General features: G+C 42.6%; 1 protein-coding gene across 1 annotated transcript; it reads left to right on the forward strand.

Annotated features, from left to right (window-relative positions):
* The first annotated feature begins 420 nt into the window (after positions 1–420).
* Positions 421–10,177, forward strand: hoxb9a (homeobox B9a). Its single transcript, XM_046036484.1, has 2 exons — positions 421–1,033; positions 9,942–10,177. Exons 1-2 carry the CDS (start codon positions 421–423, stop codon positions 10,175–10,177), a joined length of 849 nt encoding a protein of 282 aa, XP_045892440.1.
* The last annotated feature ends 9,965 nt before the right edge of the window (positions 10,178–20,142 follow it).

The following is a 20,142-nucleotide window of genomic DNA, read 5'->3' on the forward strand; positions in this document are numbered from 1 at the left end:
GCAATCTATTAAAGAGAGATATCGTTTTGTGCGAAAGCGAGATAGAGAGATAGAGAGAGAGAGAGAGAAAGAGAGAGAGAGAGAGAGAGGCCAGTGTCAGGTTTGATTTACGCTCCATTGACGCTTTATCAAGCTCGGAGAAAAAGTCCGGCCAATCAGTTTGCACCTCGCGCAGACTTGACAAACCCCCGCGCAAAGTGCGAGACTGTAGGGTATAGCACTTTGTTTCGCTATAGTGAGCAAGTTGTTTGGGAGGAAGGGGGCTAGTGTTGGGAGAGAGACAGTGGAAGGGAGGGGGCGAGCCAGCAAGACAGAGAGAGAGAGAGAGAGAGGGAGAGGGGGGAAAGAAAAATCTCCTAATGTGCCTCTTCTTGTTCTCCATTTAGTGAACTGGCGGCGTTTCGCAGATAATGTCCGAGAATGTCCATTTCTGGGACTTTGAGCAACTATTACGTGGACTCCATCATAAGCCACGAGAGCGATGAACTCTCAACCCCGGCTCGCTTTCCCAGCGTCCAGTATTCCGGCTCGAGCTCCGCTGCAGCCGCGGGCGGAAGGCAGCCCGGCGGCGCGGCGCACACGGAGCATCCCCATCCAGAGTCGTACCCATCCTGCAGCTTCCAGCCGAAGCCTCCGGTCTTCTCGTCGCCCTGGAGCCCATTCAGTCCGCACCACGGTGCCAGTGGCCTCCCTACGGTCTATCACCCGTACATCCCAGCCCAGCACGTTCCTGCCGCGGACACACGGTACCTACGCTCATGGCTGGACTGCGCGCCGCGCGGCTCCGAGTCTGTCCCGGGGCAGGGCCAGACTGGGCAGGTCAAGCTGGAGCCGCAGCTCGGCCATCTCGGTGGGGAGATCTCACCCAAAGTCGGCGGACAGCACCAGCACGAGACCACCACGTACATCTTGGAGTCGACATCTACGGCTGCGCGCGAGCTAAGCCACCATCCGGTCGCCATCCCGGGGGCAGGGTTCGAAGAAAATAAGGACATTTGTGAAGGGAGTGAGGACAAAGACGGCCTGGATCAAAGTAAGTTATTAAAGCAGGAAATAGCGCGCGCGAGAGGGAGAGCGGAGAAAGACATTGTAAATGCTTTTAATGCCGCCATAAAACAAGAACAAAGAGCCGAGAGCCAAAGCGCCCCCACCTCCTGCTCTCTAAGTTTACTGTGATATATCCCTTATCATCCCTGTGTTACCAGCCGGCTCCTGTAGTAACGGAGTACTTGGGACAGCCCATAAACAGTCTTAATAACTGCATTAGTAAGTGACTTTACCTTAAGCTGTTTACAGTTTCCCCGTAGTTTTTTGTAATGTGGCACAAAGGCCTCCTTCAAATAGTCTGCGAGTGGTGGACAAAATAACATAAACACACTACTGTATAATTAAAACCAGTGCAATAACAAGAATAAGCCTAAACATTTACATTTTTCAACACCTAACACAGTCTTGACTTAACTGAACAAGATGTGTCCAGAAAGCATGTTAATATTTCTTTGTATGATGCTGTGATTGCATTCATATGACATTTGGACATGTGGATAACCTAGAAAACCCCCCAAACAAATAAAGTCGGTTAGTTAATGAAGTTTACATGCATGATCAGAAAACAACTTATTTTGCATCATTGCCTCTGAAAACCAAAAAACTAATTAAAGCAGAAGGGATGTTATTCAAATAGCAGCATATGCTCTAAGACAGGGCAAACAAAAATGGAAAAAACAACAACAGAAACATCACAGTCCGATTTTGAAAACAATTCTAATCTGCTGCTCTTCTTCCTTCCTTCCAGCTTCAAATAGCCTACATTTATCTGTTTGTTGGTAGTTTGAGGACGATGTTGAGTTTGGGTGACCTCTAGATTGTTATACTTATGTATTTGCCAGGGCATGCGCACTTCTGCCCTGTTTGAAGGGGTTGGTACTTTAAATTAGTATTTTTTTTTCTGAAGGTAGATTATAGGCCTTCTCTCTAATTTTTTCACATGACGGCGCGCGCGCATAAGAGCGTGTGTCCATAGCGTTTTAAAGCTCCGCGTGTCAGTTAGTCTGTAACAAGCGCGGCTGACTGGCTATGTCTTGTATGTAGACCTGCAGGCATCCTGATCTTTCTCATATAGCTCACTTTTCACAGCCTTTACACGTTAATGTAACCACTCATTTAAAAACATGTCATATTCAGCTACTGTCCTTCTTTTCCCGTAGAGACATAACCCATGTCTGGGTGCCTCTAGGTCTATATTGTATCATTTCTGTTTAAATATCCCTCTGTAACGTCACTATTCTGTAGCACCAAGTTGTAAACATAATAAAAATGATGACCCAGCTTGTTGTTTACGCCCCCACCTCATCAAACGTCTCACTGTCCATCAGCTGGACACATCAGATGTATGTCAGAGGTTGGCCTGCGTGGCCCGTCTTCTTCTGAAAATCATAAAAGGAGCCAGGCCGTCCATCATTGACCCTGTGGCTAGATTAGTTCTCAATAGAGCAGAGGCCTCATAACTCAGCCTGCAGCGTGAACTAACTCTGCTGTGCGGGTCTCGACTCCGCTCACGTGCGAAGGGGGGCAGTCAGGACGAGCTGCACCGGACTCTTAAAGCAGGATCCCGTAAATCTCACAGCGGCTTCTGGCGGTGTTTAAATCTGTAGCAAGAAGACAAAATAAATCAACTTTGTCTTTCCTCCACATGTTTTGCCAACATATGAATCACCTAACGGTATTCTTTTGTGAAATTGTGTTCGGAAAACTGTGACGAATTCTCTGCCTTTCTTGTTTTTTCCCCCATTATTTTTAAAAGATTAGCACACGGAGTAGCCGACAGATTCACTGTTGAAGAAATGTATTGCAACCTTCAACGTTCAAGTATTGTAAAATGTAAGCACAGGCAATTTATTTAAGCGATCAAAAGCACTGAGCAGATGCAGCTGATTGAATATAGGCCTGTACTTTAATTAAGGCATCGGGTGTCGCTTCATAACTTTTCACACCAGACACAACTGCTTTGGTGTTATCATAGTCTGTATTCCTCCGGTCACACAGTCACATGTGAGTTGCTGTTTTATTCATCTGCTCCCTCTGTAATAATAATAATATTTTACCTGTCATGAAATCGCCATCATCTTGATATAAAGCCGTCGGGGGTTTGGCCAGTACAACACGGGTTTGTTCTGTTTTTCTATCATCACTCGCACTAACAACAACATTTAATCCATCACTTGCTGGCGGGGTTGGCTCAGTCCGAAGCTCTTTTCCAAAGCTTCTTGACTTATTTTGGGTGGGACAGAAAAAAGCTCCCTAGAAAGATAGGTTCATTAGATTTTTTTTTTTTTTCCCATTTCTTTCTTTCTTTCTTTTTTAACCTAGGCTGGATGTGAACGGGCTCTCTTCTCTCCTCTACCCGCCCGATAAATCTAATTCTGCCATATGAGTCTGGCCCATGCGTCTGAGCGCGTGAGCGTTTGATACGTTTGAGTGCGTTGTGCACACGAGAGAGCAAGAAGGGAGGCCTCCACCCCTCTATTGGCCTTTTCTGGGGAAGAAATACAAGTTACAAATAGGCTACTACACACACTCACATGTACACACTTTATTACTGCACTGCTACACACAGTTCTTTCTACCTCACACACAAAGATGCATGCGCACACCCTCAGCCACCTTATTACAGCATCTGAGCATGCTATCCATCAGAGTAGTGAGCTGGTTAAGGGCTGGATGGAGCCCAGCAGCCTCCTGTCTGAATTATTAGACTTTCCCCCAGTAAGACTGTGGGTCCCAGTCTGGCGGTGGTAGTGAAGGCTCGTCTGTAATGGATTATGTTTTTTTGAAAGTGGAATCCATTGCAGACCGGCCTTCACTAGGAAACTTTCTCTGAGCTGTTTCACAGCGTCATCAGCCTTATTTGTTTTTTGATGTGCCTGTGTTGCAGTGGGTCAGTGGGTCGGTAGTGGGAGCTGCACCATCCAGCAAGTGAAGGCTGTTTCTATTGTTCATGGCAGCCATTTTGACACTCCAGCACTGTGAACGCAGAAATCTACATATTTCTCTATGCAGGATAAACAGAGTTATCCTTACTATAACACAGACAGACAGACTGAGTGGTTACTAAATTAGCATGCAACGCCCAACCTTGACTTTAAAAGACCAGTTGGTTAGTACAACTTTTGTATGTCTCTCCTATGTAAATAGTAGTAGTCACATTCAAGGGAATTTACTTGTCAATATAAACACAATGTGGTTCATTGCTGTGGCTGTTTTCAATTGGCTGTGCTGGCTTACTTTGTGTTGCAATCACAGAGTTGTAACCAGCAACCTTTCCCCTGAAAAGTGGACAGCGTTTTTCATGACACATCTACAAACATGTAACAATATATTTATTTAGAAGTCTCATTAAAGTGTCCTCACAGCGGTCTAGTTCACTTTTGTGGTTGTTTTGTTCTGGTTTAAAGAAATATTTCTACATTTTGGGAGCTATGTTGATTCAGTTTCTTGCTGAGAGTCAGATGAGAAGATTGATACCACTCTCACATCTGTACAGTAAATATGAAGCAAGAGCCGCCAGCAGCAGGTTAGCTAAACATAAAGACTGGAAACACGGGGAAACAGTTAGACTGGCTCTGTCCCACAAAGAAACCAAATCTGCTACTGCTTGGTAATCATTATTAATGATGTCAGTCATTTGTGTGCAATGCATGGCAATTGAAATACAGACTGAGAAGAGAAACAACAACACTGGTTATTCACATGGGCTGGTGAACAATAACTTTGGGTGTGCTGAAAATGTGAGCCGTGTCATTGTTGCCTGGATGGTATGGTGGCACAATGGGTTTCATGTTGGCTCAAAGTCATATTTTGTACACTGTGTCCACCAGACATAATCACAGAAGTTGCCTGAGAGTGTTCCTACAACAGTGGCCAAATTCCTCTGAGAGCTTTGACTTTATGAGCTGCTTGCATGCTAAACGTTACAGCATGGCAGAATTATTGGAAGTGCTTTCCACTATTGATAATAGGAAGGAATTTTGGCAGATAGTTGGTGTTTCAGGCGTTCTAAAGGCACATAAGTTGGTACCTCTACTGTGTTGCCAAAAAGAGAAACATACTTAACAGAACACAGTTTTTATCCACTTAAAAATGTAATGCCTCCCACTTCCAAACAAACAAAGGCTGAATTCTATGATCCCAAGCTTTGCTTGAAGGCAGGATGTGGCAGCTTGTAATACGGGTCATCTAATATGCGAAAGTCTTAACTAGGACTCCTTGAATCCACTTGTTTCTGATGCACTTTTCAGTAGGGAATCTGAGAATTGATGCAGCGTCTGCATCTTGGCACGTCATAGCAGGACAAATCTAAGCCGAGTTTCCGTCCTCTGGTATTCAAAATGGCCGCTGTGGAATCCTACCTTTAAAAACATCACGTCCAGTCAAAGCCGGCATCCAGCTACAGATTCTCTTTGTGTTACTGGCACTGGGCAGCCATCCAGAACAAACTACGAGATTACACTTCAGTCTTTGTGCTGCTGCTGCCACTGCCGGGCAGAGTGAGAAAGTTATTACCCCTGAAGTTTATTAAGTTATAACGCTGGGTGAACAACCCCATTAATTGGCGTGCTGCTGTTGGTGGCAGGGTGAGATGGGGTGTAAGGGTTGGGGTGGGCGAGGGTGTTGGGAGGAGGGATAAAATACGACTTCGGGAAATGTAATAACATGCCTTTCGGATATATGAGGGGTCAATTTCTGGAACTATTAGGGTGAAATTGCAAAGGGAGGGAGAACGAGACGGGATGCGATATTAGTCTTGTAGCTGTTTCGGTCACTGTTTCCACACAAACAGCATTCATCACTGTGGACACACACACACATAGGCAAAGACACACATTGGCCCACGACTGGACACAATGTGCTGCAGGACCATAGCTTTACGGGAATATCAATCTTTTCATCCATGTACCTGTGACATCAACGCCACACTTTGTTTCTGCAGATACATCAATGTAGCCTAAAGACAAAACGTCAAGTTAGGACTATACAAGGTATACACCCATAACCCCCCACCCTTTAGAGAAAAACAGTCTTTCTCCACCGCTCCGAACCCCTCAACCGGTTTGTCATTCTGGGTGACAGTCACGGTCAGCACAGCTCCGAGCGTAATGGATGGTCCTGGAGGTGATTATACACCCGGGGAATGCAAAGCACCCACTTTACCGTGTGACAAAAGCACCATACACCCCCCACCCCGCCTTCTCCTCACCTCTTTACCAGGCATTATTTTGTTCTGAGATGAAATCGATCCTCTACATACTGGCCATGTTGGAGAAAATTGATTCCAGAGGGTATTAAGGACGTCTTTACTGATGATAGCCGCTAACCAAGTCGGCTGGTGAGAATAACACAGGGAGGCTGTCACATACACACAGGGACCAAGGCTGGGTGATGCAGCGCACATCCCTGGCAGCCATCTTGGCTTTGCAATTACAAACCACCAAACCAAACAGAAACTTGTGCGAAAGAATCCCAGCTGACTCGATCTGTTCAACATACTCTCAACTTCACATGTGATGCAGAAAAGACCTGAAGAAAAGTCAGGGTCCTATTTGTTGATACATTACTGCAAATTTGTGTTTGCTAACAAGTAGGCTACAAAATGTTAGCTACTTCATTTCTACTTTTTTGAATTGGATAGGTTTTCATCATGAGTTTGTTCACATTAATGAAGAAAACCACCACGACTGACTCCACAAAGTGTGCAATTTTTCAAGTCTTTTTGATGCTGAAATAAGCTTACGTTCTTATTTTAGCTGTTCTATAAAAAACAAAAACAAATGCCTAGTGATTACCGTATGTGGGATTTTCTCCACAACTAGGGCGTTGAATAGACTATTGTGTTCGTTCAAATTCGGCGAATATAAAGCTCAGTTTTAACGATCACTTGATTAAATTTTGGAGAACTAGTTTTGCAGTGATCATTTATCTGTTCACACGCTCATTGTGTCCACATGCTACTTTAATCTTTTAATCCTGGAAGACAGAAGATAGACAGAATGATTAAGGAAACTGACTCTTTGATGAAGAGCTGGTCAAGTTTGATGTGTTTTAGCTATACCATGTCCAACTGATGGCCTTGCAGCATAGTTTCAGTGTGTTCATTTGTGTGTGTGCCCCACCAGAAAAGAAAAAAAATACATTAAATGCTGTTAAAAAATACTCATACCGAGTCAAAAAACATTGACAATGTGTAATATGAAAAGATAGTATGTCAAATGTATGTATATTTCAATTCAAATCGTGACAAAGAAGTTCCAATGCTGACTTAATACTAATTAATTAATACTCTTTACTTGCTCTCTCAACATTATGACTTACTGTCTCTTAATTTTAACTTAAAAGTTCAAAATTTGACCTCTAGTTCTAATTTTTTTTACATTCGTATTAATCAGAAGTATTTTTATAGTTCACCATTCCTAACTTTTCATCTCCGTAGGGCAGCACATTTGGATGGACACCATTTATACTTAGATAAATCCGATCAAACACAAACACTTCTCATGGTTCCACACAAAACACTTCTTTGTTCATAAATGGGAGGAATGAAATTAGTGATGAATGTCATATGCAGTCGTGTGAATTGCCTAGGCATTATAGCAAGTGTGATTGTCACGGTTGTAAAATATTACCAGTGAAATTGAAGACAGAAAAAGTCTCCACCCAACACCAGTTAGGAAAAAGACTTGCTCCTCGGGGAGGGACACACACATTTTAATCTCTCCCTTCTTGGCGTCAAAAGGCGCTGAAGCTCAGGCTGTGCCCCATGACTTGTGAGTGATAAGATCATCTCTTCTGCCGTTTTAGGCCAGAGGACTGAGGTTGCATTTTACGTAGAGACAGAAAATCTCCTCTATAACCCCTTGCTGCTCCTGGCTGCCAGGATAACATCTCTTTTTTTGAGGTTAGACAGCAACAAGGAAAAGCTTTTTGTCCCTAATGTTGCCCAAATTGATTTAGATGGGGCTTATATTCCCAAATACAGCCTGATGGTTAGACTTAATGTGCGCTGTTCCATTCAGTCTGACTTACACTGCCTCTGGAAGGCTTTAGTATAACAGTCAATCCAGAAAGAATTCTCTCTTTGAGTCACATTTGGGTTTTGCACCAGATTTGGAATTGCACTGCAGACTGAGATGGTAGCAGTAGCAGTTTTAAAGAAAACACCAGTGCGGTCTTGCTTTCTGCTCTGCATGCTGCTCCTCACTTCTGTTCATCATCAGAGATGGTCCTTAAGCTTTTGGAACACATTTTGTATGTTTTAACTGTTCAGACAAAATTTTAAGACATAGCTTTGCCCAGTGAGAATTTCAATGTTTACCTGTTTACATTGAATTTCTTTTTGGTTTTACAAACTCCAGCTAGTGTAGGACTCTGTTTGTGGGCTTGATTGAAGAGGCTCTGCTAACCACAGGGAATGAGTGCTCTTGGTTGAAGGTTTTATTTAGAAGATGTAAAAGTGGAAAACCAGTTCTTGCCTTTCATATTGTTCCTGAATGTTAAAGGGATGGAACATCTCATAAAAAGCTCTTATTTTGTTCATGGCGGAGTTGTCCTTTGGAGAGCCTCTCTGCCTTGACAGTCCCAGCAAGCTGCCTCATAGTTGAGATGCCTCAGTGCTTTGCAGAGGGGAAGAGCAGATAGCTTTCAGCCCCAAACCAGACCCTGGCTTCCCAAACAAGAGATCTCTGCTAATTACCCAAAGCTATAAAGAGGGGTGGGGTAGTAGGGTGGAGGAGTCAGGGTGGCCTGTGGAAAACAAGACATATGGAAAAAAGAGAGACAGAGATGGAAAAAAAATCTAGACAATAATTCATAATTTACTCTCCGCATCCAATTTCGGATCCTCTATATTTACGCACAACAGCATTATTTACTATTTTAAACACAAGTTCCCACAAAACCGAAGTTTCTATGCACATCTTCTCTCATGCGCGTTGGTGCTTGTCGCAATTCTGGTGTGGAAAAATGCAGCGGAGTGTCATTTTATGACCTTTAAATTCACTGAAAGAACTCCTTATGGAAAGATAATACGTTTTTAAAATATTAGTGAAGAAAATTGCTGTGCTCACCATTGTAAGGTGTTCAGTACAGTCTATTGTGTGAAATGTGTGAAAATCATATTAAAGCCTAATGAAAAATGAAGGAAGAACATAATAAATACATTTGCTCTAATCCCATCAGGCTTATAGCCTACATTTGACTCTGTTTACTAATTTAGGAGCAATGTGAAATGGCGCAGTGACAGTGTGCTGAACTCCAATGTGATCTTCATTCTCACGCAAAAAAAAACAACAACAAAAAAAACAGTATTAGGCCTGGAAAACATCTTCCCTAATGTCTTTTTGTGTATTTGCTGTCATCACGCGTAGTAAATTTCGGCTACTGTGTTTGATCACAAAATGTGATTTAACAGACAAACAGACCATGTCTCTTTTTTTATATTTTGCTTGAATTGTGAAATAGATTGGTGTATTTTCTGGTCTGAGCCCGTTCTCAAAGCTGGTTCCGTTTATCAGTGAGCTACATCGGGATCAGACTATGTTTAATCAGTCTTGTGCTACTTGTTTTCGTTCCGCTTGTTTTTTTTAAATCTGCATATTGCGGTGTTCTCTTCATATTTGTCCATGGTGCCTTCCTCCTGCACGGAAGCTGCAGAATGGATGGAGCAAGCCGTCTATCTTCCACGTGGTGTCAAATAAAACAAGCTTTTACGCACAAAGTTCCCCAACTTTTACGCACGGAGAAATGTTGTTTTGATTATTTAAGGAGTGTTTTGTCGTCTTTAATAAAATGTTATAAAACTCACAAAAGACAGGGAACTGGAAAGAGTTGGTGCATTTTATTTTTTATATTATTAACCACCTTCTTTTCTTTCTCCACTTTTCCTCCAGATGACCCCTCGGCCAACTGGCTACATGCGCGCTCCTCCAGGAAGAAGCGGTGCCCTTACACCAAATACCAGACGCTCGAGCTGGAGAAGGAATTCCTGTTCAATATGTACCTCACGCGGGACCGGCGGCATGAGGTGGCGCGCGCGCTTAACCTGACTGAGCGGCAGGTGAAGATCTGGTTCCAGAACCGGAGGATGAAAATGAAGAAACAGAGCAAGGACCAACCCAAGGACTAGCGGGACACTCACTCGCGCGCGCACATACCCATTCAGACGCACATGCACGCAAGCTCACACCATGTATCCAACCTAAAGTCCCAAACGTCTTTTGTCTACAACACAAAATGGCCTTCCCAAGAACAGCAAAACTACACACACACGCATCTGCTGTTTCCAATTTGTTTTAACCTCCAGGCACTACCACGTGAGCTTCAGTTCAATCGCATCGATTTCTACAACTGATCAATGGCTTTATTGATCGCTGACAGACGTTGAGGACGTCACCACGCTGAAGTCTTAGGAAGGTCGGAAACGCTCCATCTGATGTTAGAAGGAGGCTGAAACTTTGGAAACATTTGAGTTTGTGGTCATGGAGAATGATGGAGAAAAACTCACAGACTAGCAGCTATTCCCCCTGGACCTCATCTCCTTTAAATGGGTCGGTAAAACTGCGGACTGGACTGTTCGTTTGATGAACTGATGGCTCTTGTTAGTTTCATAGTTCTATATTACGTTATTATTTAGGCTTTGATAATAGGCTACATTATGGGACGGAACAATGCAGCAAACCGCACAGTAACGCAACAACAGAGAGAGAGAGAGAGAGGGCGAGGGGGGGGGGGGGGTATTCTTTTTTCTCAAGCTCCGGGCCTGCTCCTTCTTTTATTAGTTATTTATTGTTCCGTCGCTGACACCGGAGAGGCGGAGGTGCTGAAACCAGGGTTTCACGCGGCCATTAATAAGCACGAGGAACGAAGGGGGATGCACACACTGATTTTCATCCTTCTTTTTCTTCTTCTCCTTTTTTCGTGTTACTCTCATTGCTGGCAGAATTTGATTAGAAAGCGCCCGATGGCCGGCGTTGATAGCAGCAAGCCACCGTTTGTTTCCCGGCTGTCGGCCTAAGTAATGAGCAGATACCGGAGGGGGGCGGGGAGGAGGGTGGGAAGTGATGGGGTGTTAACCCGACTCAGCAACCGGGGATCCGATTAGGCTGCTGTCGATTTCGTGGATCCCCGCCCTTCAGCTACCTCTCTGGATGCTTTATGCGCTGCAGCTCATCTGCGGCCTTTATCGGCCATCAATAGCGGGGACGGCTCCGGAAAACAAGGGCCTGGAGTTAGCAGGGTTTGTCTGAGAGGAGACACAGCACAAAGCAAACCAATTTTAAAATCATATCCACCCTTCTTGAAACTATGCTCCATGCACCAATAATCAGTTTTGGCCGAATCTAAGTCAGATTTATCCAGGTGAAGTAAGCCTTGACCCCCACCACACTGACCTGAATTTACTTCAGATGATATTTTGCCTGCTTCTTCTCTGTACGTGCTTTCTCACCAGACACTCTTAAACAGCATTTAAATGTGTAAATATGTGTCTCAAATTGGTGTTAATTAGACTGGTCAGTGCAACTCCTCCATGGCTGCTAATTAGTTTAGTTTACTAGCAGTTTGCAGTAAAGATGTAAAAATGACAAATTCCAGATTCTAGTGCGCACAAAGTCCCTGTGCGCGTGTAGCACTAGTTTGCGCCCGCAGACTCAAAAACCTCTATCCTCTCGCTCACCACCTTTCAGTCTTTATTCAGTCTTTCATTACATTTCATTTTCAGAAAGATTCAGCTCTATTTTTATACATACAATGTTGTGTATTATCTGCTATGCAAGGCGGGTGTCCCTCTCATTTCAGGAAACATACAGATAGTGTGCGCCACGGCGGTTTCCAAAGGCAAACTAGGACTGAAGAAAGAGCGCAATGTCCCAACGCGTTTATCGTCGATTTTGAAATTAATTTTTTCTTTTTTCATTTTGGAAATATCATTTATAGAGGTTCTGAAACACGATTATACCCACACACAGAGCAGAACACTGTCGATTTAATCCCGTGCGTAATGCTTCAGCAACTGTGTCTACATTTATAATACCAGCTCGGGTATGATCTGGTTAGACTTAGGTTTATGCAGAATTTTATTGATCTAAGTGTTAAAATATGAAGATGCCATGTTGGATAGCCGGCCTGCCACTATGGCTTTATTTGAAGTGTCGGCGCAGTTAAATGGCGTCCGATGGCAGTTTTATGGACAGACCATAAACATCGTTGTGTGTGCGTGTGTGTGGTGTTGGACGTTGCGGCTTGCAGACCACAAAGGCTGCCTGTGCACCAACATTGTAAAAAATACAAACCCATATATATATATATATATATATATATATATATATATGTAGTTACACACACTTGGATATTGCCTCTAGTTTCGTTTATGTTCTTTTCATTTTTAATTTACACGCAGAAATGAACGGGTCTACAAAGTGTTTGCAAAGTCTTAAAAAGAGAAGCGCTACAATTTCTCGATGAACAACGACAACACATCCTCTATTTGCGAGTTAAAATGTTTACATGGTTTGCGCATGCCTCGAGTCCCTTGTCATTTGAAGACGTCTTTTCGTCGTTTAGCTCTTTGTGTGTTACATCTCGGAGGGGAATGCTTACTGAAAAAAATAAAACTAGCCTACTTAATAGAAGTTTCTTGATAGAAAATATTTCTAATTTATTGTATATGAAATGAGTAACCTTGTATTTCTTATTGGAATGAGTTCAATATGCTGAATATTGTTTGTTTTTCTGGGACATGGCAACTGACTGTATTATAGATGTTATTTTTTTCCTTTTTGTCTGTCATGTTTTTTAGATTTTCCATGTTGTTGTGCCGACTGTCTGAATTATCTGTTCTGATGTCAGTCCGATGTGCTCTTTGTGTCTATGGTTTGTTAAATGGTGAACAGTAACGAGTTGGACTCTGCTGATGTAGGTTGAATGCCGCTATGGGGACAGAGAGGACAAAAGGGTTTGATTAAAACGGAGCTTCTACATAAATTATCATTTCTATTTTAATTGTTGACTCTGTTCCTTTCTGCCTTTAAAATGGCTTTCTCTCGCTTCCTGTAGGCTATTTACTCTCTTGTCAAACGCATTTTTTGGAGTCCTTGCTGTAGAGGAATATGGAGCCGCAGAAGTCATTTTATTTTCCGACCGCCTTTTTAATGAGTCAAATCTAATCCATGTGGCCACAGTAAAGGCTTTATTAACGAGCAGGCAAAGTCCAGTCTCTCTGATCTTCTCCTACATGTGAAATGTTCCAAACCCTATTTGTATGTTTAATTCTCTTCTGTGTGTTGTTGTCTCTTGTTTCTTTGTGCGATGGCACTGCGGATGCTGGATTCCTATTAAAGACGAGACTTTACAGTACGACCACGCTTCGTGTCATTCCATTGCTGCTCCTCACTGCTAATTAAATAGAAGGTTATCCTGGGATGAAGGGCGTTGGGATCATATGTGAGTTACAGCTGAAATCGTTCATTTACATAATTTCCGTTATAGGACGATCTCATTTTCTGATGTTCTCCGGTGTGAATGAGGCTGCAGCGGGGAAGTTCAGGAAGAGCGGCTGAGCTTTCCTTTTCTTATTTTCGTACTTCTCCAGATTGAATTTGGTCTGTGGGAAGAGAGAAAGAGGCAGATGAGCCAGCATGTGTTTAAAATATGTGTGTCTTCAGTTGTACACTGTAGCTTAAAGGAGAGGGGCGTCTGTTTGGCTGCAACACCAAAAGACTGTCATAAACCCATAAACACCCCCCCACCCCCCACCCCCCCACACACACACACAGATGATGGGTGCATTCATTAGAGGCGTCGTCATCCGTCCATTAGGAGCTTGTGAAGCCGCTGCGGTTCCTGTGTTTGTCTCTGCACCAAATGACTGATAGACACAGAGTCTGATGAGGGCTGCAGGATCTCTATTTCCTCTCTTGCTTCGCACATGATGTAGTAAGTGTTATAATGGGGCTTGAAGTTGAACTAGCACAAGCTCTAACAGTTGCCATTTGTTGCTGTTCATACCATAGTGTAAGAACGACTAACATAGCATGAATGACATGATGGTAAGAGAACAGGGACAGAGGCAAAGGGAACTTCAGTAACTCTTTCAGCTGTGGCTCCTTCATCAGATTAGTTCACTGAAGTATGTATTCTGATAATTGTGGTAATTTTGGTTGTATAATTTGCGAAGTCAAATGATCTGATGATGACAATTGCTGCTGCTTTTGCCACACTTTATGGTGTCTACACAAAAAGGAACCCTGAAAAATCTCCATCTGAATTTTCTTTCTCCTTCCTAGAAGACATCAGAGTCAGCCTAAAACGCTGCCCTGTCTTTGCAGAATGTCTAAATTCCAGAAACCCTGCTGGGGACATGCCCTCAGTGTTAGCTCCAGACAGTGTTGCAGGGCTAGAAGTCATAGCACGGAGAGTGTAGCTTTGGTATGGCTCCACAACGACCATTTTGTAATTGCAGTTCCACTACTGGTAAGATTAAGCATACAATGTCAGTAGCAGGGGTGGTTGCACTAACACTGGCATTAGCAGCAGCAGTATTGGTAACACTTCATTAAAAGGATGTATAAGTACTGTGAACACTCACAGAATGGTTTTATAACTTTAGCCTACTATTGCAGTTGCAAGCACATTTTTAAGGTGTGTCTTGAGTCATTTGTCAACAATTATGACTCCTCCAATCAGGCATCCCTTAAATGGTCAATACACACATAGCCTAATGAATGCTTGATAACACAGTGTGACAAATGACATTATTGCATTATGCACCTGAATAAGTCTTTCTCCTTGACAGTTCATTCATGGGTGGATTTACATGGAATTATAAGTATGTTGTATTATGTTATTAAGCATTCACTAACTGTTGGTATATACAGTTCTCATACATTAATAAACACTTAAAATCACATTGGGTCTGCTTACAAGTACTTCATAGGAGCAAATATTAAGGAGTTATAACTGTTGGCAAATACAATGATAAACACAAAACAGCGTATATGTTACAAACATTTATTCAATGTCTTATATAGTGCTCATAAAAGCTAAAATGGGGGGTTGAAATAAAGTGTTACCACTTTCTTTGTAACAGTATGTGCATTATTCGTAGCAAACAGTGCTGTCAGTGAAGGCAGTGTGAACAGCCCTAGTATCGTAAAGAGGTAGACATGTTTTGTGAACAAAGTCTCAGCACAGCCTTTTTTCCGCTTCACCCTGCACTGCTGGGCCCAGCCAATGAGGCCTCAGGATTCAAGCAGATCTAGGCTCGGGCACCAACAAAGCCATCCCATAAACCATCTGCGGACTCGAAGGCGGATGATTGTGATTCCTCTCAGAGGTCTAGAAGGGTCGAAGCTTCATTAAATCCAGAAGCCCTGCACTCTGCTGCAGGCCTCCCACCAGCCTAAGCCCACTGCTGCTGAAGGCCAGCAACTGCTAGCTGCTTCACCCAACTGTGTGTGTGTGTGTGTGTGTGTGTGTGTGTGTGTGTGTGTGTGCAAGAGAAAGAGAGAGAGAGAGAGAGAGAGAGAGAGAGGTGGAGGGTTTGCTGTGACACATGGAACAGTGTGCAGCTGAATGCAGCGAGCAGGAGCCTCACACAACAACACCTATTCACATTTCAGTTATGGAGGCAGAGAAACACCAGGGTGGCATCATGGTCACGTTTGAAGGAGAGGGGGCAGCAGTACTGTTATTTGGGTAAAGTGAGATATAGCAGTAATTCCACAAGCAGAAAGAAAGTACTGATCTGTAGCTATGGTACAACGGAAACAGTATTCACCACCAAAACCATTGTCTTTTATATGGATTCCTTTAGAAAGATTAGCGATAGAGGGCTAAGTAGAACCAACTTTGGTGACAAACTATTGTCATATTCATCCATAAACAGTCTTAGTGTCTGATTAACCACTGTGACACAGGGTGGTCTGGATCTGGGAAAACACAGAAACCTGGATAGAGGAGAGGCTGTTTCTAATAAAATTCCTGCAGCTTACATGGCACTGATCTTGAGTCATTTGTTGGATGTGGTTAATTGTCTCGCATACATTGTCACACGACCCTCTGCAACCTACCCCCCCCCCCCTCATTTCATATCTCCCTTTCTCTGTAACATATCTCAGCAATGGAGAAATCCAGATTGGCTCATTGTGCAGTGATTTAGCTGTGTGGCCAAAGTAGGTGCAGGCCTCATCATTTCAGTGATACTTTCTGAAACTAAATAGGCTGCCCAAGAGAAACCACGTGACGCCCCTGGCAAAATTCATATTTCAACCCAGGCGAACGTGGCCAATCCAATATGTCTTCACTTTATCCTCTCATATTAAAACAGAGTCTACAGGTTATAATGGGCTTCACTGACACACTCTGGGTGGATGTTAGAGTGCAGGGGGCCCAGAGCAGCCCCCCCCCCTTCCCCCTGCACTGACTGATCTGCTTTACACAGCACAGCTTCTATAATTCATCAAGCAACAGAGAATATCATTCATATTCATAAATTTTCTCAAAGAGTTATGGTCCCGCTGATGCAAACGGTTGTATGGATCAGATCACATCAGCCATTCTGGACTCATTAACAGTTGGACAGCAAGCCAAATGCTGCTGGCTGCTCTGCAGATGTTCCAGCTGCCTCTGACTGGACAGAAATAATAATAATAATATGAAATGCAGAAATAATAACAGCATGTGCATGTGTTACAGCTCCTTCTGTAGGGACATAGAAACATAATAATAACATTAAATATATGAATAATAACAGTGGGCACACTTTTCAGCTCCTGGAGAGAGCAGAAAAAAATGTATAAAACATTATATAGGCCTGTGGTAATAATAACGGTGTGTGCACATGTTACAGCTCCTTCTGGCATATATTTAACACTAAATATTTTAATAATAACATGACACAACATCACTGGCAGGAAAAATATACAAATAAAGCAGTTACAACACTGCCCATTATAAAGCTCCTTCTGACTGGGTAGACATACTACTACTACTATCACTAATAATAATAATAATAATAATAATAATAATAATGCACATGTGTACATGTTACAGCTGCCTCTGACTGGATGAACTTCAAATATAACGTCAATGATATGTGAACAACATAAGCATGTCGCATCGCTTTCTGTAATAATATCCTAGATTATAATTATTATTGAAAACAGATGTTTCCCCCCTGCTTAAGAAACACACTTACTAGCTTCTTTTTTTTTCTCTAAAGCTTTCATTCCACAGTCCTCTCAGGGGACAGCTTGAGAGAGCCTGGATGACTTGGTTTAAAGTAATTTATTTTAAAGAACGTTTTACAAGACACACACAAATAAATAAATAAATGCTCTGACAATATGCCTACTATTGGATTATTTTAAAACAATTTTACTATTATATCATATTATGTTTTATAATAACGACAGACACAATGAAAAAGGTCACTAGGCTGTGATTTTGAAACGTTTAAAACCCAAATCCCATAATAACAATAATAGCAATATTATATAATAATATAGCCTAATATTAAGAAGTTATAAAAGTTAGTTCGAATATTTTAAATTAGACTACATCAAAAAGTAGCCAATAACTAATATTATTTCACCACTAAAGTTTCAAATTAAGATGTCAACTTGTAGCAGACTCTCTCATATCGCTCGCCCCTGTTGGCCCATTCCTTTGGAAACGGTTAGAGCCGCGGAACATGCACAACCCACCGCTCCGTTTCTTCCAAATGATTCACATCCATCTGCATTCACAGTTGTGTTTCAAAGCCACAAATCTCTGACCAGTTTGATTTCTTGCTGTGAGTCGCCCGGTGGAGCTTCACAGGAAGGATGAGGCTTCCTGCATTTATCTCTTCTGTAACTGCAAAAGCACAAGTGGACTCCGCCGGGCCGAACACGCCGTCAGGGTTTGTTTCATTTGTTTTATTTTACTTTGAAAAAAAAAAAAATCTGATAGTATTTCTCCCGTTGGGCTAATAACGCTCCTGCAGCTTTCTTTCCTCCTCCTCTTCTTTCTCACGTCAGTTGTTTTGCACACTTCCTATTTTCAAACACGGAAACAAACAGCACGAGAGGAGCAGGATGTGCTGCACGCACCGGGGGTCTCGAGCTCACGGGTTAAAAAAAAAAGGTTAAAAAAAGGAGGGGTTAGGGGGGTGATGAGGGATGCGGGAGCGGATGAGTGCGGTTTGGAAGAAGCCGCCGCCGACTGTCATAAAAACAGCAAAGAGGAAGACGGAGAAGAAGAGGAGAGAAAGAGGATCCAATGCGGTGCTGCGCAATAAAAGAATATGACGGCAATAAAAGTTTATAGCGTATAAATTTCTGAAGGTTAAGAACTAAACGGCTGTAAAGCAAACACGTCGAAAGAAAGAGGGGGGGGGGGGGCACAGAGAGGGGAAATATTAGAGGAAAAGTTTCAGATCCGGCTTGATCTTTTATTTGGGTGTTGAAGTGGCATTGATGGGCGCGAAGAGCAAATATGAAGGTGACGGCCTCGTCATATCTGTCAGACTTTGTAAACTGGAGATAGGCGCAAGAGGGATGGAAAGGCCTGGATATGCATGCAAAACCCAAAAATAGTGGGATTCTCCTAAACTGATTTTGTGCTACTTTTGTATTGTAGCAGCATGGAAGGGAGGATGCATCTCCTTCCTCCTCCTCCTGCTCTTCTGTTCAGCTTTGGGAGTTTTATGGTTTTGTAGCCGTTTGGCTCCAATGGGGTATTTTTTTTGCAGTCTGGTTTTGTGTGTGTGTGTGTGCGTGTGTGTGTGTGTGTGTCCTAGCTCCCTTTGTCTAACTCAGATGCATCCTTAAAGTCCGGGCTGAAGGCATAAATCTCCACCAAAAACACACCCAGGCAGCAGACCCCCACAGACAGGGTGTGCTGTGTAGTTGTTGTTATTAGGCCTACAATCTATTTTTTCGTTTTTTAAATCTCGCGCTATTTTCTTTCCCTGTGATTTCACACCGTTTTGATGGACTGAGAGGGGCTCAACTTTCCAGAGGGGTGAAACTGGGCCGCACTCTCTTCAGATAATGTTAACAAGAGCTTTTACAGACTGTTTACAGCCTGTAATTTAGCAACCTGCACACACACACACACACACACACACACACACACACACACACACAAGCACACACACGCACACGCACACACCAGGACCCTCAAACATAAAAGCAACGATCATCTGCGGTAATAAAACGGGTGGTCTGGCCTCAACTGGACTTCACTGGCACAGAGGAGGTGATGCACGCAGTTATACTTTCACTTTACCCCCCCCCCCCCCCCCCCCCCCCCCCCCCCCCCCCCCAAACCCACAAATCCCACCAAACAAACAAAAAACAAACAAGCAAAAAAAAGGAAACAATCAATATCAAACAGAATCATGGATGCAATCAATAAAAGGTCAGAATATAATATTAATACTATTGAGTGTTTATTGTTTAAGATGTCATTTCATTATTTTATTTGATTATTTCGATTTTAGTTGCTTATTTTGTTTTATTTTGTTTTAATGCAAACACACATACAAGATTATAAGAACAGTAATCATTAAAATGAGTTAGGGTTAGGGTAATGCATTAATGAGTTAATATGACAGTTAAACGTATATGACTATTACCAGTAAATACATGAGCCTACCAGCGTGTGCACGAACACCGATATTAAATGCTAAAAATAGTAACAACAAATAAACGTCAGCTATCTGACAAATATAGTCTAAAACAAAAAAATACAAGTACAGTGAATACATTGTTTATGGTATACTAGAAAAAAAGCTTTGTAGTGAAATTGCAGTGTTAGTTCCAGGATGGCTTATTAGAATTTACTACGAAAGGCCTAAACTGACCTTTTACAAACTATAAATCTTCTTGATCTTTAGTTTTGTGCTGTTAGTTTAATCTGTAGGCCTGCCTGAGATACAACTATAAAGAAAGTATTACAGAAAGTAAATGTCTTTGTGTGATGTTTCTAATTTAAAGTGCAGTTCAGACCTGCTTTTTTTTTTTTCACTTTCCTTTTCCAGTCAAACACGCACAGAGATGTCTGCCCGCCTGGCTTCAGTTCACTTTCTTTTTTTCTCTCCTGCAAATC

This window comes from Micropterus dolomieu, linkage group LG02, assembly GCF_021292245.1.
Source record: "Micropterus dolomieu isolate WLL.071019.BEF.003 ecotype Adirondacks linkage group LG02, ASM2129224v1, whole genome shotgun sequence".
NCBI classification, from domain to species: domain Eukaryota; kingdom Metazoa; phylum Chordata; class Actinopteri; order Centrarchiformes; family Centrarchidae; genus Micropterus; species Micropterus dolomieu.